We start from the raw sequence: 25647 nt of genomic DNA, 5'->3' as shown, positions 1-25647 counted from the left end.
TGTGTTCTTACAATTTCTGTTAAAGTTCAGGTTTCAAAACTGCTACGTTGAAAATCATTCCATGAGTCTTGAAGTACAAAAGCCATGATCTGCTTACTGTCTGGAAGCATCCCCTGATGTCTGCTGTTCTGTTTCAGGAATTCTGACAAGGGCGTGGAGGTTGCCTTTCTCGGCACTCGCACAGGCCTCTCAAGAATCAACCTGTTTGTGGGGGCCGAGCAGCTCACCAACCAGTAAGTGTGGGAAGGCTCCTCTGCAGGGGCTCCGGGAGCTCCTGAACTGGGAAATTCAAAGGGAAGCGTATTCACTGTTTGATTCCACCACCGGTAGAAACAAAATTCAGGCCACCGCAGGCCTGTTAAGATTTTTCCTCTCTGTTCCACCATGGGGGCCCCAGCGTGTGTGCTCACCTGCCTGCTAGCCCCTCCACAGCCCTTTGTTCCTCAGGCTTGCTGGCTTCTGTCCACCGTCCTGGAGTCCTCTCCTGCTCTGGTGAGTCATTTCAGAACCCTGGGAGGCAGTGTGCTGCTGGGGGAGCCACCAGAGGGAGGGAGCGCTCCTCTCCTGACAAATGGCTTCAGGGCGTTCAGCTGTTGTGCAGCTATGCCCAGGAATTCCTGCCTGTAGGAAAATCAGTGTTTCAATCCCTGTTTATTTGTTTATGTTTTAGTAAACCCCTGTGCCTCTGTGCTTAGCCTGAGGGACTGCAGATCTCCACAGCCAGGGGTGGGCTGTCTGGGGGCACTGGGGTTTGACAATGTCTCTTTGTACTTCCAAGGAGACCTGTTTGGACAGTGGGCACAGATTAGCTGAGTCCACTACCCAGATTCTGTTTAAGCCAGGGCTCGGCCCCTGTGTCCTCAGAGAGCCACGGACCCTTAACTCATCAAATGGGTGTTTCACCAGAGCTGGTGGGGACTCTATGAAGTCTTCTCTGAGCCCATTAATGTCTTCTCCCCATTTCTTTTCTCTGAAGCAAGAGGCATTATTAGGCCAGGGACAAATGGATCATGAGATTTAAAAAGTTTGAGTGTGGCTTGCAAGTGTGTGTGTGAGTTCAGAGGTTACCAGGGAACGTCACATACCCTGACCTTTAGGGTATCTGAGGTTGAGTAACCGAGCCATGGGGTGGCTGCAGATTTGAGAGGTGTTGGCCCACGGGGGGCCCAGGAAGGAAATGCTCCCTTCCCGTCCAGCCTGGGTTCAGCAGTGCTGCTTGGCTCTGTCAGACGAGGCCCTGACACCAACCACATAACCTCATAAAACCCCATCTGGTAAACGGCAGATTGATCAATCCTTAGACCGTTTAGGAGACTGGCTTTGAGTTCTCTCCTGGCACTTTGGCTTTGTTGGTATCTCATACTTGTCATTTATGAAATTCGCTGTAGTTGGCACTTGATTTTTTTTAAAGGTTTTTTTGCCCTGTATCCCCCTAACAATTATTTTTCCAGAGGGCGAGTTCCTAGGAAGGACTAGAAGTACTGAGATACACATTGCCTTCTCCTGTTAGCATTCAGAGAGGCGAAGGGAGACACAGGAATAGATTTTCTTATACTCGGGGAGGAAGGATGCTGCTGGTACTGAGATTAAAAGAAGCAAACAAAAATAACAACAAAATGTGAAATCTTGCTAGTCTGATATCTGTGTCATTGTGACGGATTTGAAAGACAACAGGACTACACTGAGTCGTGTATCTGGCTCGTCTCCCGTGTGTGCCTTCATTCCCTTCATCTGAAAGGTGGGGGTAATGACCTCTTTCAGTTATTGTGAGGATCAAAAACACTGTAGATGTAAAACTGCTTTGGGAAGCTAAAACTACCTACATCAATGAGTTCTGTTCCCTGTGGCATTACTGTGACCCTGTGGCATTACTGGGTACTCCTATGCTATGTGGATGAATGAAATAGTTCTTTTGTCTTCGTATCATTGGGTCATATAGAGCTGCGGTCCCCAACCTCTGGGCTGCAGACAGGTATCAGTCTGTGGCCTGTTAGTAACTGGCCGCACAGCAGGAAGTGAGCAGTGGGCAAGCAAACAAAGCTTCATCTGTATTTACTGCCGCTCCCCACTGCTTACATCGCCACATAAGCCCCGCCTCCTGTCAGATCTGCAGCAGCATTTGATCTCATAGGACCACGAACCCTACTGTGTAGGTCAGTTGTAGTTCATGGCCTCTGTAACTCTGTAACCGTCATCCCAGTGGTGACAATATATTTTGTGCCTTCCGTGTGACCTCTCACGTCACTATGCATACAGTATCCAGTGATGTTAGCCTTCTCAGTGCAGTTACTAGTCTCCTCTACAGCCCTACGTTTAAAAGATGACCAGTTTACACCTTCCATTTGAACCCCAGGGAACAAAAGAGACCCTTGGGCTTTTAGAATCTCATATAATTGTTTGAGCCCATTTTCAGGTTATATGACACCCTTCACGTATGGTCTCGTGTAATTCTGAAAGCATCCTGGCGTGTGAAGCATTCCTATGTTCCCATTTTGTAGATGAGTAAATGGGGGCTCCGAGACTCAGTTACTCACCCAAGGTTACCCAGCTCTACCCAGACCCTGGACCTGGCTGACACAGCACCACAATAGCCCCCGGTATCCAGAAGCTTTCATCTTACTCAGAAGGATCTTTCTCCCTGAAGAATATTTTTGGGATTCTGTAGAATCAGCTCTCCCCTTCCTGCTTCCTCCTGAATCACTGCTTGGTAGTTGACAGGGGCTTCCAAGGTTTCCTGGCAACCAGACCCTTTCCCATCCACACCAGGGCTAATGGAGACCAAGTGTGCAGGCTCCTGCTTGCTGCCCTGGGTGCCAGCATTGTCCTGGGCAGCAGGGCACCAGACACCCAGATGTGCAGCATTCCAGACCACCCCCAAAGCCATCCCCAAAGCCTGAATGTCACCATCAGTCTAAGTGAGGACCACCTTACACCTTCTACACGAGCTATTATCCCATCTACCATGATTCCGGCCTTGAAAGGACACCTGTTGCCTGTGGCGATGTGTATCTGACCAGGAAAGATCTGCCAGGAGTGAAGACACCTAATGCTCAGCCGTGGCTGTGCTGCTGGCCCAGTGTGGAAGGCAGCTGTTCCTCCTGCCAAGGGCTGGGCAGAGGCTCCTTCCCACACATGTTCAAGTCAGGTTTATGAAGAGTCTCATGTCTAACAAAAACAAGGAAAAGGCTACAATTTCAATATTTGTGAAGCCCAGTGATTTTAGGATCAGGAAACATTAGCACCGCATAGAGCAGCACCAAGAGGAGCTTGTCTGTCACATTGAGCCTAGGAGTCCCTATGCCCGGCATTGTGATTAGCACGGGAGGTCCCTGCACCTTCTCAATCCTGCTCATCACTCCCAAGTTGGCCTTGGCCTCCTGAATGAGAATAGAGTGCCTTTGCCAAATTTTAAAACAGTTTTTAATGTCTGGAGAGTCATCTTGTCAGTGAGAGTCAGTAAAGAAATGTAGGCGCTATGCTATCCCAGACTATTTTTGGTCTGCAATGACCAGTTCTAGTAGCACAAAATTTTATAGCAGATTTATAGAATAGAGCATTTACAAAGAAAGGTGGCCCTACCAATGAGGGAATTTGAAAGAATTAAGACATTTTATTTGGAAAAGATACAGGAAATTGTCTTTAATACTTGAGGAGCTCTTATCTGGATGTGAGATCTGATTAATCATGTGATCATTAAGTGTACACTGAGTGCTACTGAGAGCCGGGCCCTGGAGATACTGAGAAGAAGAAGGTCCCTGCCCTTAGGGAGGAATTAGGACATGCTCATGCAAGTTACAAGAAGGCATATTCCACAACCATCTCAGAGCTTGGAGGGTGCACTCTAATAGCCCGGGCTTCCTCTCTGAAATGTGGGCTCTCCATCGTCGGTGGAGGTCACGGGAACACTGGTTTGCCGTACCTGCAGCTGTAGAATGCTTTCCTGAACTAGATGCGAAGTTTAGGAAACCAACTAGTTACAACTTACCATAAAACTTTCTCTCCGTGGTCCATGTGATCCAACTCCATGCTGCAAGTTCTAGACTGAAAGTGGTGCCATTTCTGCTCCAACTGATGGCTTTTTCCTTACCTACACATTGTCCTCTGATTGGTCTCCCTTCCTGAAGAACCTCTTCAGAGTGTGGACTAGCCAGGCAGTCATTCCCTCCCCCAAGTTGCACCATATGGACCAACATGGGGCACTCAGTACTGGAGAGGAAATGTGACTCTCTAGAGATAAGTCAAGTCAATGAACGTGCACCGGCTTGAGTATGTCTAAGGCTCTGTGGAGAGATATGCAAATGTGAACAAAGCTCCTGTCCTCAGAGGTCTTGGGAACCTTGGGGAGGGGACATGGCAATTGCAGATAAGGCCAAGAAAAAGGACAGATTCGCGAGAGTGACTAAGAGTGTGGTTGCCAGGGTGGGGTAAGAACTTGCACGTGTCTCTGTGGGTTCATGAGGTAGGCGATATAGGAGCTGCCCCTTTGGAGAGGAAAAGAAGGGAAGAAGAATGCATGGAGCCTTCCCTTAGATGGAGACACTAGGGGCAGAGGGAGGGCACTGGGGAAGGTGTGGGATTCACAACGGGGATGTGAGCAGCCCTGTTTGCCTGGAGAGTAGGCAGGTGAGCAATTCAGGTGCAAAGACCCTGACATGGACCCACTTTAACCTCCTTCACACTTTTTCTAAGAAGAGTGATTTGCCTTTTTTACACTTGTTCTGAGGAAGATCTACTTAAGAAGTTGATTTTCCCAAGGGCAAGTGTACATGTGTGTGGGTTTCAAAGTCAGATTCAGCTTTCTATTTTATTTTATTTTTCTTTCTGGAGACAGAGTCTTGCTCTGTTGCCTGGGCTAGAGTGCCGTGGCGTCAGCCTAGCTCATAGCAACCTCAAACTCCTGGGTTTAAGCTATCCTCCCACCTCAGCCTCCTGAGTAGCTGGGACTATAGGCGCGTGCCATCACGCCCAGCTCATTTTTCTATTTTTAGTAGAGACAGGGTCTCGCTCTTACTCAGGCTGGTCTTGAACTCCTGAACTCAAGTGATCCTCCCACCTCGGCCTCCCAGAGTGCTAGGATTACAGGCGTGAGCCACTGCGCCTGGCCAAAGCTTTCTGTTTTAAGGGGACCACCCTTTGGTGTTCTGCTATGATTTCCGGAGGCTTCACTTGTTTGATTGCTTCAAACTTTAGAATAATTAGTTCACTGATATATGACGAAAAGTCAGTTTAGCCCATTGGAAATATGACTGCCATAGCTCAACAAGATATTTTTGAGTAATCTAGGTGCCTGGTGTTCACTCAGGTCCTCTCTGTACTGAGAAAGGCAAGTCAGGTTTCTCAAAGGCAATGCTGGTTTTACCTGACAGAGGCTGTTGGGACGCACCCCGTCCACCTCTACCTTGCTGAGTGGGGCCATGTTCTTCTTATTCTGTTCCATTTCTAGGGACTTCTTGAAAGCAGGAGACAAGGAGAACATTTTTAACGCAGACCATTTCCCTCTCTGGTACCGAAGAGCAGCTGAGCAGATTCCAGGGAGCTTTGTCTACTCAATCCCGTTCAGCACTGGTGAGTGCCCTTGTTGGAGGCGGGCTCTGTCTGTCTGATCCAGTGGGCCTGGGTGTTGTGTGCAGCATGTGGGGAGCTCCCAGAATGCTGAAAGGAACCAGGTTCCACCTTCACAGTCAATGCTGAGTACTGGGCCAGCCCTGAACCAGTGACCTGTTCCGTAAATATAATAGCACCAAATAAAATGATGATTTTACTTAACCAAATTGTGCAAAAGCATTTGAGGAAGCAGGATGGATATTCTACATTCTCTGGAATTTGTATATAAACTTCTCAGTTGCTATTTTTTAATACTGTCGTGGGCCCACTTAGAGTTCAGGCATCCTTTGCCAGAACCTTCAGCAAGTCACATCATTTCAGAGGTCCACAATTTTCCATTGGAACGGAATTGATTTAAACTGATATCAATGCAGGAACAAGGGCTGACTCTGTACAGCCATGTGCTCTCCTGACAGAGGGCTGCAGGGACCTGTGAGCTGATTGTCTTTCCAGTCCTAAGATTTTATGATGGTATGAAGAAATTAAGGTCACCTTCCTCCAAAAAGAACGAAGTGCTGTCTTATTTCAACCAGTATTAGAAGCAAGACCAACTGGAAATGCTTTAATTGTCCTTATTTTTTTCTTATCTCATGCATCTGACATTTTTGGCACTCATTCTGTGAAAGGCTCTGTACTGGGCATTGTAGGAACTTGAGAGATGAATGAAACCTAGTTGTATAAACTTGGATTGCTCTGCAAAATTTAATCTATAGTTATATTTTATATTAGGGCCTTTCGTACTCATCTCTTACAAACATTCCTACCTCAGCCCTAAGGGAAGCTTTCCAGGGCTTGTGTCCAATCCCCCCTCCCTAAGTCTTGGTACTTTCTCATTTCCATGAATAAAAACCTTTTCAGAAAGGGTGCTTTTGAAGTCCGTAGAAGATATGTTGACAAGAGTTGTCTAATAATTAGTTGAATGGACTCATTGGGAAGAGGGGCCCTCATTAATGGGCATCTTTAAGGAAAGGCTGGATGTTGCTGATGAGGTTCCCTCTGGCTGGGATTTCAGGCTAGATCATCTATTAGGTCCTCTTCAGCGCTAGAGGTCTTTGAGTCCATGCTCCTTTGATGACGTGTATGCATGCCCGCATTTGTGTTTGCTGCCTCAACTATAAATTTCCAGGCATCTGAAGCTCTGTCTTTATGTTTATCTGTGTCACCCTTTATTGCTGAAAACAGCAACTAAGAGGCAGTGGACGTTTTCATTCTGTGGCAGATCTGTGAATACTACTGTTGTCTCCTATCGAACAGTCTCATGAAACTGCCTTCTTCAAAGTCCTCCAGAGAAAAAAACAGAACTGAGCGTGCTGTTCTTCTGATTCTAGACTAGAATCATCAAGTTGTCCCTTTGAGACAGATTGGCTTTTGCTCAACTGTACAGGGAAAAAGAGGCGTGGGAGGCGAGAACGTCCCCCCAAACTGCTGTGTGTGTGTGTACTTACAGCCCCTCGTAGCAGTTTGCTTTGCTATCCACTGTTTTTCCTAAAAGAATTATGTCTGGGAAAAAACCAAATTCTGATTCATTACAGCTATTGTTGAACTGGTTTTTGGTAACTAAGGTTTTCCCTGAAGTTTCGATGTAATCGTGTAGTGAAAGGAAATTTACCTGGTTCGTGATAAAATCCTGGATGACATGACAGCTTAGCATATTTCATGGCCCTTTAGATTAAAAAAAAATCTTAAAAATCACCAAGTACAAGTTACTGTGATAGAACTCTGTCTGTTTTCTCTACTGCATGTTGAATACCTGCACAGACTGGAGAAGCAGCTGAGACTTGGGCCAGGAGGAAATTCCTAATTGCTTCAGTCATAAGTGTATTCAAATTCAGACCTGACTTCTCCCTGCTTCTTGATTCAATTGGATTTCATTCAACTCACATTCATTGAGCAGCTTTTATAAGGCAGGCATTAGACTAACAATTATTAACTCTGAGCATTCAGAATTTGTGCTCAGCGTCTTTTAATTCATGAGTATTGGAACCATTGTTGGTATTTGAAAATCTCTTAACACTAATGCCATATTGTTACCAGAATAATAATAGTTTGGAGTAAAGATTACATTCCAGCTCTTTCTCTGTTCAGAATGGTTTTGCTCAGAAAAAATGGGCTTGAAATTAAAATTTTATAGATCAGTAAAGATTTAGCCAAGGAATTAGTAAAGTTGCCAACTTGTAAAATAATTTCAAAACTCTCATACAGATATCCAGGGCTATATTTAGACAGGCAGTGTAAGTATGACTCCCGACACAAGTTAACACTGCAGTTTGTAACCACAGATCACCAAAAGACAGGGTCCCTCCATGGTAGTCAAGGTTTTCAATGTGAAGAGGCCATATGCTTCCCAGCGTGGGTGGTTATAACTTGGGGCATTGATTCCTTTGCAGAGAGGACAAGCCACACTGCACTGATGGCCCAACAGGGTAGGCAGGGCGTCCACAGCCCAGAGGACTCTGGGGTCTGGGGACTGAGCCCCAGAACAATTTGCAGAATAGGTGACTATGGGCCAATATGATTATTCTCTTGACACATATGCTATAAGTCTCTTCATTTTAGTCATGGTGGTTTTTGTTTTCACAGGAACAGTCAACAAAAGCAATGTGGTGACAGCGAGTACCTCCATCCAGCTCCTGGATGAACGGAAGTCTCCCGTGGTGGCAGGTAAATGGCAGATTTCAATCAGTAAACATAAAGTAAGCATGGCGTCCATTCACCTGACCAGTCAACTACTTCTATGGAGCATGTCTAGTCTCCAAAAAGTAGGTTTGGAAAGGAGAAAAAAATTTAAAATTACTTCCTTCTCAGCTTGGCATGATCTCCTCCAAACCAGGGCTCTGACAGCTGGTGGTGGTTGATGTGAAAACAGAAATCTTTCCCAGGGTTTCTATTCTTAAACTCTGAGCCAGTAAGAAATAGTTGGTACGTGTGGAGGAGAATGTCTTTGTGGTAGGTGGCATGTTCATTTAAAGTAAACTCCACAATTCCTGCTTCTATATCATTAAGGTGACAGTGGGCATACAAGGAAATTGTGAGTTTGTTTTTGGCAAACACAAACTAAAATGTGCTCTTCTCCAGAGAGACTGAAATTTTCATCACCCTAATCCCCATGAGGAATTAGAGTTAGATGTATCTGCAGATGCTGGGTTTGGGACCAGGAAAAAGCCAAAACATTTTATGACTAAGAGTCTTGAATTGTCAAGGACGTCCTGGCTTTTCCCATTTCTCTCATTTCTCAAAAGTGTTAATAGATGTCAGTGGATGGCTGGGGGCTTTCATTGGTGGTATTTGGCCTAAAGGGCTGGAAACTACCACAAACCCTTCTTTGAGAATAGCTTCTGACAAAAACAAGGCCCAAGAGTGGGTCTGGCACGTAGTCTATTTTGCTATATAATTGTTGGATCCACTAGTTGATGGATGGGTGAGACTCTCCAAGCACCATCCTGGTATTGGCTAGCTTTACCAAAGGGAGTCATTTTGTTTCCAGGCAGCCTCCTTCAATAAGTTGTACTTTAGGATAACTTTGAACATCAACTTCCGTGTCTTTGCACAGTGTGAATATTTGTGGGAAGGAACGCAGATGGAACACATGTAAGAGACCCATTTGAAGTGGTTGTTCTTTGGTGAGGAAATACTGCTTTTTTTCCCCAGTTAATTCCTGACTTAGCCTATGCATCATAATTGTATTAATAGGGATTGAAAGATTTAGGGACAGTTGCCCTTGTTATTTCTGGGTTATTGGATATGAAAAGGAAGACAGTCTTATATATCTGACCTGTGGCTCCTCTTGAACTAAGCAGACCTGTAATTAATCAGCCAGGAGATATGGGCTCTGAGGATTCACAGTTGCTGCCTTCAGATTTTGTCACTTAATGTCTCATGTTCCTTAAGGGAAGTGGGGGACAGGATTATTTAACTCAGCAAGATTTATTTTTGCTTAAAGGAGGTCAGACTTGCTTACCTCCAGGCTGGCCTAGCCAACTAATTCTGGAGGCATGTTATCTCCTGGGAGCTGTGGCCACATGCAGCAGCTGGCAAAGACATGGTCCGGCCAAAGCTCTCTGTCTGTCTGTTTGAAATTTCTTTTTAAAACCCTTTCCTTGGGTTTCTAATTCAGTCATCATGAAGGTTGCTCTGTTGGCCCTCAGGTCACTTTGCCTATCCCAACCACCTCTGTCCAAGGTTACAAACTACACTCACGTGTTTCCAAATGCCTTGTGTTTCATAAATGCCTATTTGGCTGAGAATGGATCAAGCATGGACTCAATCTGAGCACTGTATAGCTAGTCTAGAGAAGAACGTGCATTTTCCAAATGGTGTGCTGGTCTTTTGTTGAGTTACACAGCTGGCCAGAGACCACAGGCAGGTCATGAGACAGGGCTTGGCTCACCCTGAGTGGGTAGAAGAGGCCTCCTCCTGTTTACTGCTTCTCGGTGTGTGTCAACTGGTCCCCATTTTCAGAAGATAATTACAGAGCAAGACCAAGACGCAAGGTCATCCGAGGAACTGTATTTAGTTCTTTCTTTTTAAAATTGGTGATTATTAACCTTCTTTTTCAAACTGTATTTGGTGGGATTGCTTGGTTTTGATCTTGAAGGCTGTGTGGATGCAGCCCCATGAAGGCAATGACCTCAAGAAGACCTCGCTGTCTCTAAAAGCAGAGCGGCCTCTTCAGCACGTCCCCCAAGCTCCAGTGACTCTGACTCAACCATCGTGTCACTATGTGATTAGGCTTGGTAACTTTCCTCTGTGTATTTTCCTCAAATTAAGTAGACACTGTTTACCACTCTAAAATTAAAAAGGCCATTTTAATTGGGGACGAGGCCTTGTTTTGGCAGATGAAGATGAATATGTGAGCAGGCTTGTCCCGTCAGCATGCCTCCAGCAGCAGATGGGAGACAGCCGACTGGCAGTAATTTGGGGTTTCAATGAAATATTGTGTTAAATGGAAATCTATCTGAAAGAAAAGGTGTGCAACTTTATGCAAATTCTTATCAAGGACTCCTTTGCAAGGCCTGCCCTCCTCCCAGGCCTGATCTGGTATTCTCATGTTCATTGGGTGTATGCGTGCAGAGTAGAAAGAGTTTTTTGTTTTGTTTTTTTGTTTTATGCTTTATTCTCTTCTTTCTTTTTTCTTATTTTCTTTTTTAAACAAAAACATTTCGCTACTCATCTGTCAATGACACCTTTGAAGAAAGGCCAGTCAGACTGGGCAGGGTTTCATTTGTACGTCAGCCTCTGTGCATAAACAGGCCCCATCCATCTTCCCGGCCTATGACATTGCTTACAGCCCTGCTCTTGAGAAGCCTGCCAACCCTCCAGCTGCCACCAGCGTGCTGCAGTTTCTTAATTGCTTTCCCACTGCACAGCAAGAAATGGTAGGACCTTCCCTTTGGCCTACCAAGTCTCTCTGGAGCCCTGGAGCCTTCTGTGTATGTCAGGGCCCTAATCCATTTTTTGTTGCTATTAGAAAAGCAAACCTTGGACTATACGGTCCACACTAGTTTGTCACTCACTCCATAACTTGCTAAATGTGTGGTCTTGGGTCTCTAAAGGTCTATGTAAAATAGCGTTGGGGTTCTTATTACCTCCCTTGCCTTACTCTGTATTGATTTGGGGATAAAATGAGAAAACAAATAAGAAAATTCCTGGATATAAAAAAGTATAAAAATGCTAGGATTGGGGGTAATCCATTTTTCATCTTCAAGTTGGCAGCATAGTCATTCTTTCATTTATTCATCAGTAAATATTTCCTGAGACTCTGCTTTTGCCAGGCACTCTAGGTTTAAATAAATAATAGCCAGTGTCTTAGTCCATTTTGTGTTGCTGTAACAGAATACCACAGACTCAGTAATTTATAAAGAAAAATTACTTCTTACGGTTCTGGAGGCTGGGAAGTCCAAGGTTAAGGCACCCATGTCTGACAAGGGCCTGCTGACCGCCTCACCCTGTGGTGGAAGGTGGAAGGAGGAAGGGCAAGAGAGTGTGAGAGAGGGAGGAAGGGGGCCTAACTTCATCCCTTTGTCAAGAGCCCACTCCTGTGATTACTAACCCACTCCCATGATAACAGCATCAATCCAGTCACAAAGGCAGAGCCCTCATGACCTAATCACTTTTTAAAGGGCCCACATCTCAGTGCAGTTGCCTTGGGGATTATGTTTTCAACGTATGAGCTCTGAGGGACACATCCAAACCATGGCAACCAGGCTCTGTAACTGACACCCCCTCCTCCTTCCACAGCCCTGTAAGATAGCAACTACCTTTACAGCCAAGTCTACAAAGGGAAAGGTGAATCAAAAAGCTGAAAAATTATTATAACCTCTTAGAGGGCAAGGACTTTGTTCTTTTCATCTTCTGCCCCTCACAGTATAACCCAGTGGAATACCTAAAACATGGTGAATCAGCCTCCCTCAATGAAAACTTTATTAATTGAATTGAACTTGTAGAAACTGTTTTGCCCTAACTTACTTATTGTCAACTTGAGTTTCATAAATTACCTCAATCATAGTGGTAATTCTCTACTCCACTCTCAGTGGAGAGATTTGGTCTGTAGGTCGACAGTCGCAGGATGCTTCTATCACAGCAGGGTGGAAAGGACGTGGAGTGGATACAACATGCTTAGAGAGGAAGCATTGAACCGAGGTGGAAGGCAGGGCCCTGCAGGGGACTTCTTCCCCTCCTTGCATTATCTGACCTCCCTATCCACCTTTTAGACTTTGCCTCTGACAAATACAAAATACCTGATCTCAATTTTTTTTATAAAATTCAGACCTCTGAATTTTTTTAAATAATAAATAATGAATTCTGAATGTTTTTCATTGACTGTAACATGTACATTTTTAACATATTGAAATCTAAAATTGCTCTTAAAAATGTTCCATTTTGATGTCTTAAATAATTGTAAACTCTCTAAGGGCAGGAACTGTACCACTTATCTTTTTATTCCTAGTGCCAAGTACAAAGGCTAACACATGGTAGATATGTGAGAAATATTGGCTGAATAAATGATTCAGAGAAGAAGGGTTTCATTTACACCTGCTGTATGTAGGTACTTAAGCTTGTAAAATTTACTAACCAGGCAATGGAAACACAGTACTTGACTAAAGCTATAAGACAGATACTTAGGAGCTAAAACTCTAGTCCACACCATAATAATACAGACCCATATGAGTATTTTAAAGAATAGAAACTTGTTTGGTATCCCATCCTAAAGGCAACTGTATTGAACCAGTAGTGATCGCTGCATCAGTTGATGTCTTTTCTGAAGTTCATGCATTTAAGGTGATGCTTAGAATAGCTAATCTGATCATTGGCAGAAAAGAAAATATTATAGACAGTATAGAGGCATTGGTTTCTTATAGAAACAGCCCTTTTCTAAACACCTTGATTGAGGTGTGATTTACATACCAAAAAATTCACCCTTTTTAATTGTAAAATTTGATGATTTTTAGTAGGTTTTGGGGAACTCTGATCTGCCAGCCTGTTTCTTTGCAAGAAACACAGATGGCCTTAGATCTGTTCATTGGGGGATATTTGAAAATGTGGCATATGCAGTCTCATTTGCATAATTCAAGGCAGTTTAATGAAGGGGAAGGTCCCATTTTAACCAGCTAATTAGAAAACGGATGGATTAACATCATTGACCATTAGCTATTGTCTGGTATGTGCTATTTAACCTGACTGTAGTATTTAACATGGATCTATCATTAGAATTGGGTGAATACTCTTGGCAAAATGTGATAGGCAAACATTCAACTTGACAACATTCGTTTGGTGGAATCTGACATATTTGATATATGTGAGTTAACTAGTATGTCAGAAATTATGTGTCAAGCCTACTTGGATAAACCTCTAGTTTGTTAAATCTGAGCAAAGGAAGTGTTTTATTTTGGCAAAGATGAAAACTTATTGATCAAACCAGTAGTTTCCAACCAGAGACAGTTTTTCCCCTTAGAGGACATTTGGCGAAATCTAGAAACTTTTAATTGCCACCACTGGTAGGAGGGGTGCTACTGGCATCTGGTGGGTGGAGGTCAAGAATGGTGCTAAACATCCGGAAAAACACAGGGCCACCTACAAAACAAAGAATCATCTGATTCAAAGTGTCAGCAGTGGTGAGATTGAAAATCACTGGGTTAAAATGATAGGCAGACTTCAATTCTTAGTGCTTTCAAATTCAGTGTTTTCCCTTATCGACTAATTGTTAAAACAATCCTGCCTAATCTCTTCATTTGAAACTAAATAGTTTGATACATACATATTTTTCACCTACTGTGTACCTAGGAGTGGGGATTCAGCTGTGAACAGGTGCCCCAGAGAGCACTGTGGAGTGTGTCAGGGGTATGTTGTTTGATGTAATGATGAGGGCACCGTTGGCATCCGATGCCCAGAGGCTGGGATGATAGCTGCCCAGTGATGAAGAATCACTCCACCCAAATGCGCAGCACCCTCTGAGACCACCGAGCATGGCCTATTTGTTGTCAATGGAGAGTTTCCATTTGTGTGGGAGATACAGACAACAGATAAATAATGTGTGAGAGGGAGGAAGGAAGGAAGGATGGATGGATTGATTCCCAGTAGTAGTACATACTCTCTAGAAAATACAGCAGAACAACGAGATGAAGTGTGGTTAGCAGGGGCAAAGGGGAGAAATGCACACTGGTGTTCACACCTATGCATGTAAGGGCATGTGGCAGGGCAATGCCTCTCCAGGATGGGGGGTGGTTAAAGTGGGCCTCTCTGATAAGGTGATATGAGCGGACATCCGAATGCTGAGATGCAGTCATTATGCAAAGATATGTGGGGAGAGACTTACAGGCAGAGAGGGAAGATTTTTTTCTTCAGAAATGTTGAGTGGATCTGGAATGAGATTCTGCATGTGCATGTCCATGTTCTGGGAGGGTGCTGTGAGGCTGAATGACTCTCTTGGGTTTTGAGGGTATTTACCAGGATCTAAAAGCAGAGCTGGCAGGCAGGTGAGTAGATGACCCAGAGGGAAATAGCGAATTCAAGGCAAGTCTTAGCTCTAAAAGTCAGCTGTGGAGTGGGGCTTTTTATATGTTTGACATCTGTTTTTTTAACTGATAAATGGGTATGATGCAGAGAAAAAAGCAGATCCAAACTGGTAGGACTGACAACAGCAAACTTTATAGAAATGGGTTAGTGATGTGGTTATACATCAGGCTGTATTTAAAGTCTGCAACAGAGTCTGAGAGTTAGAACTCGCCATTAGAACAGCTGCTCTGTATACCACAGTAGCCAGTGACAAGGGCACGTTGAGGATTATTGCCCCAGGAATAAAAATAGCCCAGAGTTTCGAGAAACTTGATCCTCTATGCTAAGTCTCTAGGGCACTCATTTCCAAGAGTCACTGTCCCTTTCTAAACTCATCAGAAGCTCCAGCACATTCTCCACTCAAAAATCAACAGCAGAATTTGGGGACAACAGGTCCTCATACCTGGCTTCTCAATTGGCAAATTAAGCCACCTCTTTGAGAGCTCATGGTGGGATTTGGACATTCAAGTCACGGTGAACTAAGTGTCCAGGAGTGAGCACGGGCCATTCCCTGCCCCCACCCCAAACCCCACCCCTGGGCCTCAATTTTCACATTCCTAAATCGAGATTGTTTGGTGCTTAGGTTGGATTTCTAACAGCTTAGATGGAAATTTATTTCATCATCACGAAAAAGGAAAGGAATTAACCAATATTGGAGTATCTCTCACACCTACATACACCCAGATTCAGTCTGGCTTTTGGAGACCCCTTTGATTCCTGTTGAGAGGTGTGTGTATGCATATGTATATATGTGTGTGTGTGTGCATAATATGTATATATATTTAAAGTGCTCAGTAAATGTTTACAGTTGGGTGGTCAGTAATCATTAGCTGCTAAATTATTATTGCTGTTGCTATCTTTGTTAAGAATTACCGTATGTTACACCCAACCACACTCACTAGCCAGTGCTTTTTGTTGTATGTTGTTCTCTAAGAAAATTTGCATATGGGAGTATCATTATAGTATCTTGACATGTTTCATATTAAAACTGAAACTCACACTTTCGGGTACCTATGCCTTAGAGCAGAGATCGGCAAACTGCAGCCCACAGGGTGAAATGTAGGCTGCTGCCTGTTTTCAGTTTTGCTTTTTTTAAAGTTCTACTGAGATATATTTCATGTACTATAAAATTTCCCTATTTATACAGTTCATTGGCTCTTAGTATATTGACAGAGTTGTGCAACCATCACACAATCTGATTTTAGAGCTATTTTAACATCCCCCAAAGAACTCACCAGGTATCCTCCTCCATTCTTGATACCCTACTTGCCACCTTAGCCCCAGGAAACCACTAATGTACTTTTTCTATGGATTTGTCCATTTTGGGACATTTCTGATAAATGGATTCATATAATATATGGCCTTTTGTGACCGGCTTCTTTCACTTGGCATGATGTGTTTGGGGTCCATTCATGTTGTAGCATGTTTCAGTACTTCATTTTTTTATTGCCAAATAATATTCCATTGTATGGTTATGCTACATTTTATTTATCCATTTGTAAGTTGATGGGCATCTGGGTTGTTCCCACTTTTTAGCTGTTATTAATGTTGATATGAACACTCATGTACAAGTTTTTGTGTGAACATATGCTTTTATTTCCCTTGGATAGATAGGTAAGAGTGGAATTGTTAGGTCATATGGTAACCCTGTGTTTGGTATTTTGAAGAACTGCAAAACTGATTTTCAAAGCGTCTGTACCATTTTACAATCCCACCAACAATCTATGAGGATTTCAGTTTTTCCACATCCTCTCTAATACTTATTATCTTTTTTTTAAAATTTAACCATCCTAGCAGGTATGAAGTAATTTGCATTTCCCTAATGCCTAATTATTCTGAGCATCTTTTCCTGTGCTTGCTTGCCATTTGTATATCTTCTTTGGAGAAATGTCCATTCAGATCCTTTGCCCATATTTAAATTAAATTAGGCTGTTAGGAGGTCTTTTTATTGTTCAGTTGTAAGAGTTCTTGAGGTATTCTAGGTATAAGTAAGTACCTTGTCAGATATCTGCTGCCTGTTTTTGTAAATAAAGTGGTATTGAAATGCAGCCATGCCCATATTATCTATGGGTACCTTCCTGCTAAAATAGCAGTGCTGAGTCATTGGGTAGAGACTGTGTGAATTGCAAAGCCAAAAATATTTACTACCTGGCCATTTATAATAAGAAAGAGCTTGCCAAACCCAGCTTTAGATGGAAATATGTCACACTATTTAAAAGAACAAAAAACGCCGATTTGTTCACTCACCCATATAACCATGTTCTTATAAAAATGAAGTAGATATTTAAATCAGAGGTTAAATAAGTAGATGTTGAAGACAGAATTCGTGTATCAGAAGTTGTCCGTCAGTTGTGCCTGATATTTTTGTGCATGTGGTTACACAGAAATCCCAATCAAAGATCCTAAGCTTTCTAAAAATATATGTTCTCATTGTCAGTCAAGACAGTGATTTACTTAATCTTCCTTCTAGTTTATAAACCTCTGAACAGTGCAATCAGCATAATGCTTGGTAGAGCGTTGGAAATGCCCTCACATGCTTTGGGTGGAAAACAGTTTATGGGATTTTTTTTTCCAACATAGCTCATGAGAGATTTGGGGATTTATTTAACCGCCTTTATCCAAGCAAATCTCCTAGTGACCTTGTTGGGATTTTGATCTCAGTTAAGTCTTGAATATATATGACTCATGCTAAGTGAAGGGCCCACAGAGGATAAACGAGCTGACATGAATGTCTCTCCCCTGGGAAGAGAGAGACTGCTGTGAGCAGTCTATAGCAGGAGTGTAAACACTTGGACAGGCAGTCCGTGGACTTTCTTGCCCATTGAAAATGCTTTCGTCCGCCTGCGGTGGGAAAGGGACAATGCCCGTCGAAGTCTGTATCTTCCCGCTGCCTCCCAAGGTTTGCACTTACCAAGAATTCCTGGGTTCTATTCTGGTTGAAAAAATCCACATGAGGTCAGGATCAATGTCTGAATGTCAATCCCACTTCAAGGCTAAATTATACAATTATACATGACCCAGCTCAGGCAAATGGGAGGAGGCAATCATCCTTAAAAATAAAAAGAAATTTCAGAGTGAAAACATAGTGCATGGTCCTTTTGTATGCCTTACTTCACTAGGCTTCTTCCACCAACTTCCAGATTTTAGATGATATAGTCAGGTTTTTAAGCCAAAATTCCTTTATGACCTTATTTTATTTGAGTTACGTAGTACTCCCTCTTTGATGCTGTACGGTCCTTCCCCTGGCTCTGCACCCTCGTCTCTGGAACACGCTCCAGTCAGCTTTCACCCACAGTGAAGCATTTCTCATTAAGCTCACTAATATTTCCACATTGCTGAATCCAGAATTGAACTTCAGTTGTTCATTGGCCTCTCAGCAGTGCTTGACCGTGTTGATCCCTTTCTCCCTGAAATCTCTCTGTACTTGGTTCTTTGCCTGCCTTGCTGCCCATCCTGCTGGATCTCCTGTGTTGATTCACTTGTCTCCCTGACTGGTAAATGTTAGAGGCCCCAGGGGTCTCCATCTGTGCCCCTGTCCACTCTCAAGTCGATAAACACCATCCATGGGCTGTAACTCCCAAACCACACTTCTTTCACTTGACTCTGCCTTGACCACACAGCATCTCCAGTCTTCTCAGAAGGGCCCATCAAATTCAGCAGATTCCACGCTGAGGTCCTGACTCAAGTCACACTCTCCCTCTGCATCCTTCCTCTAGATAATCTAGGTAAATGCAACTCAGTAATTCTAGTTATTCAGTCCAAAAACTTTGGAGTTATTCATTTAAAAAAAAACATTTTATTGGGGATAATATTAAATATACTCAAAAGTAGACATAGAAATATAATGGATTCCCTGTATCCTTCACCCACTCCCAGTAGCCATTAACCCATGACCACAGTTGTGTCCTGCAAACCCCCAGTCCACTACCACCCAGTCCATACTATTTTAAATCAAATCTTAGTCATTACATCATTTCATACATAATTATTTCAGTATGCATCTTTAAAAGATAAGGATTTCTTTGTATTTTAATATAATAATACCATTACTGTACCTAAAAATAATTCCTAAACCTATAACCTAGTCAGTATTTAAATTCCTAGTTGTCTCAAAGAAATGGCATTTTTATTTTTATTTTTTTCTAGTTTCTTTGAATCAGGATTTTTTTTTTTCTCTAAGGGATGGAATCTCACTTTTCTGCCCATGCTGGTCTCGAACTCTTGGACTCAAATAACTCTCCTGCCTCAGTCTCCCAAGTAGCGGGGACTATAGGCACATGCCACTGTATCCAGTTTTTTATTTTTTTTCTTTTTGTTTCAGACATAGTCTCGCTCTGTCCCCCAGGCTGGAGTGCAGTGGCATAATCATAGCTCACTGCAACCTTGAACTTCTGAGCTCTAGCAATCCTTCCTTCCGCCTCAGCCTCCCAGTGTGCTAGGGATTATGGGTGTGAGCCACCATGCCTAGCCTGCACCTGGTTTTGAATCAGGACCTTGAAGTCATTCTTGACTCTTCTCTTTTGATTTCTACTCACAACTAATCTGTCTATAAATCTACTTGGTTCTTTCTTTGATTCTTGTACAAAGTCTGACCACTTACTTCCTATTGCTCCCACTGCTACCCCACTGGGCCAGGCCACCTTCGTCTCTGTCCTGGATTGTCATAGTGGCCTTCTAACTGGTTCTCCTCCCAATTTACTCAGAGTTAAAAGCCAAACTTCTCACAATGGCCCACGTATTCGTTATCTGTTGCTGTGTGACAAATTATGCCAAAACTTAGTGGCTTACAACTACAAACATCCACTATATGTGAGTCAGGAATCCACCTGCAGCTTAGCTCAGGGCTCAGGGCCTCTCACAAAGGCTAACATCAAGGTGTTGACCCAGGACCTCCCATGAGACTGCTGTGAAAGTGCTGTTGAGGGCTGTGGGCTCATGTGAGGCCTCAACCAACAGAGGAAATGCTTCCACCTTCATTCATGAGATCACTAGTGGGATTCACTTAGTTCCTTGTGGTCTATTGGGCTAAGGGCCTCAGTTCCTCTCTGATTGTTGGTCAATGACCTCTCTTATTTCCTGGCCATGAAGGCTTCTGCCCAGGGTGGCTCACCGTGAGCTACTTGACTCCCATCAGAATGAGCAAGAGAGAGTGAGTGAGATAGAAGCTAGAGTTTTCTTGCAACTTAGCCTTGGAAGGGATGTCCTATCCATTTTGGCATGTTTTGTCAGGAGCAAGTCGCTGGGTCCAGCCCACCACCAAGGAGAAGGCAAAAGTACCAGCAGGCAGGAATCACTGAACGTCATCTTAAGAGCTGCCTGCCACCACTCATAGGGTCCAACATGATTTGACCCCTAGTTACCCTCAGCTCCTACTTTCCCCTTTGCCTGCTCAGTCACAGCCTCTACATTGTTCTTCATACACAACTCAGGTATCCCTTGCTGTTGACTTTAGGGTACTCCTTGGAGAGACTAAGATGGCATGCTAGTTGGTACACAAAGGCCCTAGACAAATGTTCAGTGCCTGGACGTCTTCCATTTAGTGTGGGTGGTGTTGCAGGGTCGGTAAGAAGATGCCACCTCCTGCTCCCTGGTGGTCTGATGACTTAACCTGGATGAAAAAACAAAAAACTAGTCTGCTGTTTTCATTCCCTGCAAGAAACAGTAGATAAACTATAGCCCCTAGATTGTACTCATTGCCTTCCCTTCCTTTTTTCATCCTATCAAATGCTGCATTGCTGAGTCTTCATCTCTAACAAGAGAAGACAGTGATAGGAAAGTGTGGTTTCTTTCTGATTTTTTAAACCCAGTGTCTCAGGGGAAGGAATTCCAGCATGAGGATGGGGGGCGGGTAGACTACTACTTTCTTCCTTTATAACCTACCCATCTGAGTCAAGGCACATCTCTGCCTTGGATAGTAGATATTCCTCCTGGAGACTTGGACAGCATGGAGCAGTATTTCCAATTTCTAGGGTCCTCATAACTCTTTTCCTCTTCTGCGTATTAATGAGTATTTCAAGAGGAAATACAACTTAATAGTTAGCATCTTAATATGGAGTTTAATTTTATCATTTTCTCAAATAATTGCAAGAAAGTGTGCCTGAGTTTGTTCACCTCCCATTCTAAGAATGTCTTGTCCAGGCCACCACAGTCATAGGTGATGAAAGGAACCTTGTTTTACCATTTTGCCTTGGCTGCTTCAGCTGTCCCCCTGGTTTTGGTGGAACCAGAGGTCTGGCAGTGACACATTGGTTGGTGGTTGGGTTCCTTTTGCCTGCCATGTTTCAAGGCAAGAGCTGGCAGTGGCAGGAAAGGATTCCAATTCTGAGTTCTATGAACCTGTCACATCCTGAAAAGTGCCCAGGTTTTGGCCTTGGGAAGACTTGCATGCAGATTCCTACTCTGCCATTTGCGAGTGATGTGACCTTGAGCACATGACCCAAGCTGTCTGATTGTGTCTCTCATCTATAATGTGATAGTACAATACTCACATGGTTTTTGGTCATTATGAGAATTAGAGAAAATTAATATTACGCTTGGAAAATACATGGCACAAAATTGGGTGCTCTATATATACTGATGGTGGTGCTATAATTGTCGTTATCCAAATAATTAGTATAATAATGTCCTAGTCTTGATATTGTGGCTCACTGCAGAATGAATGAAGAATGGGGAAGGTCAGATTGTGTTATGAACGCTAACCCGATGCTCTTACAACGACATTTATCAAGCCTGAAATTAATTATGTGCATGACTTTTGGAAAGTTTCCTTCCTTTTCCATGCTTCCATTTCCTATCTGTAAAATAAGGACACAGAACTATATCAGAGTAGCAAATGGGTTTAATCTCTTATGTCAACTCCAGTTGATCAGTAGTGGGAAAACAGATTCTTAAAAAATTCTGAGGCCTTGTCTGGACTGAGCAGATAAGTTTGCCATGATCTATTAGCAATGTCTGCAGTGAATAGAGAGGCTGATGGCAGCTGTTCTGAAATTTGCCAGGCTCAGACAGACTAAATGTTCTCCAAGCCCCTTCCGGGCTCCCCAGCCCTCTGATTCCTTTTCTGGCTTTTGTTGATGGGCTTTTGTAGCTGGGTGACATCCTGTCCATCCAAATGAATATTCAGTATCATTGGAGTAAAAAGCAGGCATGCATAGCCCAATCAAGAATGTAAAAGAGATTATGTATCAATAAAAATAAATAAATAAAAATGGAAAAAAGAGGAGTGGTATATTATAAAGCTGCTTCTCTGAATGGGGCAGAGGTTTCTTTGAGACCACATTGCAATTTTTAAATTTAAAAAAACGCAAACATTTTCATTAAAAGGGCAAACAGGATGGTTTCCTGAAGTTGTGCATATAAACCATAGCCCAGTGATGCCATGTAAGGTTGGAATGTCATTGTTGGTAGGTTTTCCATCAATAGCATTTAGCGATGGATACACTGATGGGTTTTACCAGACTGGAAACAGTAATACCCTGACCTGTAATAGAAAGTTATAGGTTTCTAACAGTTATTGTTTAATTATATGAATGTGTGCTGCAGATAGATTAATTAAGAAGTTGATTTAGCTACTTCCTTTGATATTTAGGATCTAAGACAAATATGTCTTGTTTCAGGGGTACTTGGTTAACTCGAGCAATGAGATTTGATTTTCATGAACCTTTAGGAAAAAATCTACATGTGAATCACTATTTAGCCTCTATTTTTGTAAAGAAAAAATGGAAAAATAAAGCACTCAGTTATCCATTGGCATTTTATAAGATTCTTCCCTACAGAGTCAGGCATATTTCCCTTAATTGTAGAAGCTTTTCAGATATAGATTTGATGCTAGATCTTCTTTCAACAAAATCCCTGTGGCAGGGTACATTCTTCATTCTCCCTCCGTACATGGCGTACATGCCGCACTGCAGGCGGCTACGGTATCTGTTTGTGAATTTGTGATCTCTGGCAAAGCAAAAATCACCAGTCCGTAGTCATACCGTTCCACTAAATATGATGAAAGAACTAACTCTATTTTAGATGGTTTTCTCAGAAACAATCAGCACCCAGCGTGATTTGTGTTCACAGTGTACCCTCAGCAAGGCTCTGTGACAGAAGACATTTTTATGAGGGAATCTATGAATATGACAGCAGCAATAAACAGCTGAAAATAATCTATGAGGCGTTTGCAAATTACCCCTCATGAGCTACAGTGGTTGTGAAAGATAATTTGCGGTTCTCGCAGAATACCCTGCAAATTGGGTCTTTCATCTGCAATGCTTTTTTACAGTTAAAACATTTCATTTCTCATATTAACAAATGATAACTCTGCATTTGTTAATCTAAACAATTTGATTTTTTTTTTTTTCTGTGCTGAGAAGCTGTTGACATTTCAGGGTGAGTAATTATTTTCAGTGCCAACTGCTGTTTGTGGTGACTGTAGGCAACAGATAGAAATCTGAATATACGTATGCATCATTTTAATCATTTTCCTTAAAGACTACCCATAAAGTAGGAAGTGTATTTGCCTGAGTTATCATCTGTGCTTAGAAATCTAATAGGACATGGGTGTTGACAGGCGAGGATTCTAGTCATGTTCAGGGTTTTCTGTGGTGTATTGGAAACTTTCTCATGTAATCCCTGTGGGCAGGGGGACAGGGTTGACATACATGGTCACCAAACCTTGGGCAGGGCACAGTGTACTTGCAGTCATAAATCACCACAGTGAGGAAGCACACGTTCTTGGCCTGACTAGTTCCCAGCTAATGTAATACCTGTTCAAGCATCCCACGCAGAAAGTGTCAGGATTACATGATGAATGCTCACAAGGACACCTTGCACCATGCCTGGTACACAGTGCAAGCTCTGGAAACTTTTGGTGAAATTGGTATGAGGTATAAAAAGATCTAGATTTCGTTTCTCATATTGCTTTTCTGGCCAAGAATTCTCAATGTAGGGCAATGGAAAGAAAGGGTTTTTTGGTTTTTTTTTACCTGGAAGGTAGTTTCTTCATCCTCAGAACAGGATGCTCAGCCTTGCCCAATGAAGTGGCCCATGGCACAGAGCAGTGAGGAGGTGAGGAGCTGCCAAGGCCTGGGACAGAGCTGATGCAGCAGCAGGCTTTCCCCTGGGGTCTCTTTATGGTCTACACTTTAATGTATTTGGGTTTAATAGTCAGAAAAAAACCTTACCATCAAAGTTTAAACTTTACTCCCCAGAAAAATCACCTAGTAAAATTACTGCTCCAAAAAGATGGACCACCTTTAGCCTGTGAGTGTGTGGGGCCCACACTAATTATGAAGCACTGTGGGCAGGTATAGATTGCCTCTCTGATTATTAGAGGTGCATTGGTGTGAGGCCTGCACAATAGGGTGTGATAGGTTCATCTGTCCATTTCCCTATGGCCTCTTTACACTGTTGGGCAAGGCTGAGGTTTTATCTGTCCCGTATACATGTGAACTTTCTATTCACATTCTAGTTAGAGAATGGACTACTGATTTAGGATCCAAACCAATTTTTACATGGCCTGAAGAAGTGAATATAGAGCCAGTACCCTGAATGGCAAATGTGTTTTATCCTTTGAACCAACTCCAATTGATTAGTTCTGGTTGCTGACAGTGCTCTCTTAAGGAGGCATCTGTGTTGCTCAGCTGGGAGGAGTGCTGGGATTGATTAGCGATGTCTGTCATGGCCTCTGGATGGACAGCTTGCTCTGTATTTGCCATGCTGTGTTTTTAACATGTCCATAACTCCTCTGTGCTCTCCTCCTCTGTCAAATGATTTTAATACTAACAGGTGACTAAGTATGAGCTGGGGCATATGAGAGAGAACAGGTAGATTCCACTTTAAGAAAACCTAGCATGAGAAAATGCCAATTTACAAAATGCATAAATCTGGATCCAATTATTTCCATTACAGAAAGATTCCATGAAAGGTTCCTTTAAATAGCCAGCTCCCCTACTGCATTAAAATGATGATTCAATTTACAAAAATTCACTTTGCATGCAACCCTTCAAGACCATGTCTGTGGAGTAAAGCCAGCCACACCTGATTTTTTTTAAACCACGGCCTAAATAATGTTCAGGATGGCTGCCGCCACCTATCTCGAGTCTCTTGGTAATTCCCGCTCTCTTTGGTCTTCCTTCTTCTTTGTTCCCATCCCAGAGTGTTGAGTAGACAATCTGGGTGGTGGTCAGCAGCTGCTGGCTTGCACCCTGCCACGGCTGTGTTTCATTAGTGGGTAAACTGATTGCTCCGAGGATGTTTATGTGTGGGTGTGGTTGTACAAGTCTATGCACTCTGTGCACTATGTCTGTAGATACAGATACACAAAAGTCATTATCTCGCTCTCAGCCCAACCTAAATTCATTCCTGCTGTGAGAGTTATAAATGGAAGTTTCCAATCTCTCGGTGGATATGGCCTTTTGGTAATATTTGCCCCGAATTCCGGCTCCCCATCCTCTTTGTGTTTGTTTATATGTTATTTACCCTTGTATCAGAAAACTTCCCCAGACTTTGGGCCTGAGTCCCATTATCCAGACGTGGAACCTTCCTCTTCCTCTGTGGCCTAGAAAGCCCCAAATGGTTTTCTGATTTAGAAAATTAAATATAATCTGACTCTTGCGGCAAGCTACGAAATTCCCAACCAACAGATGCTCCCATTAAATATATAACATACACAACATCTAAAAGTATCACCGATCTAGCATGGACTTGAATTATAGAGGCATTCAGTGCCCCTCGGGTAAGATCACTAGTCTCTTCCCAGGCACTCAAAATTGGGCAGTTTTCCATTGGACCACAGAGCTCCCAGGAATGCTGACTGGCATGTGCGTTTGAATTTCCGTTGCTCTGTAAAAGCAACTTAATCCAGGGAAGACTACCTGAAAGAGAAGGTATCTTCCCTGTCTCTGGGTATGGTCTTCCCCCACTTAGAATCACTGCAATAACTTCTCAGGCCCAGAGCACAAGTATCATCTCTATTTCATCTACGATATCTTAAAAATCTCAACA

The 25647-nt window shown here is 43.0% G+C and overlaps 1 protein-coding gene across 1 annotated transcript in view; it reads left to right on the top strand.

Annotated features, from left to right (window-relative positions):
• The window catches only part of CACNA2D3 (calcium voltage-gated channel auxiliary subunit alpha2delta 3), an 806837-nt gene that overhangs the window by 647809 nt on the left and 133381 nt on the right, over window positions 1–25647 (top strand). The window contains exons 25-27 of the mRNA XM_045529969.1: window positions 138–233; window positions 5444–5565; window positions 8185–8265. Coding sequence (XP_045385925.1) covers window positions 138–233; window positions 5444–5565; window positions 8185–8265 — 299 coding nt within the window. The remainder of the gene's footprint in view (window positions 1–137; window positions 234–5443; window positions 5566–8184; window positions 8266–25647) is intronic.

This window comes from Lemur catta, chromosome 18 (genome assembly GCF_020740605.2).
Source record: "Lemur catta isolate mLemCat1 chromosome 18, mLemCat1.pri, whole genome shotgun sequence".
Taxonomy (NCBI): domain Eukaryota; kingdom Metazoa; phylum Chordata; class Mammalia; order Primates; family Lemuridae; genus Lemur; species Lemur catta.
The sequence above is the reverse complement of the archived record's forward strand: the minus strand, read 5'-3'. Positions and strand labels throughout refer to the sequence as shown.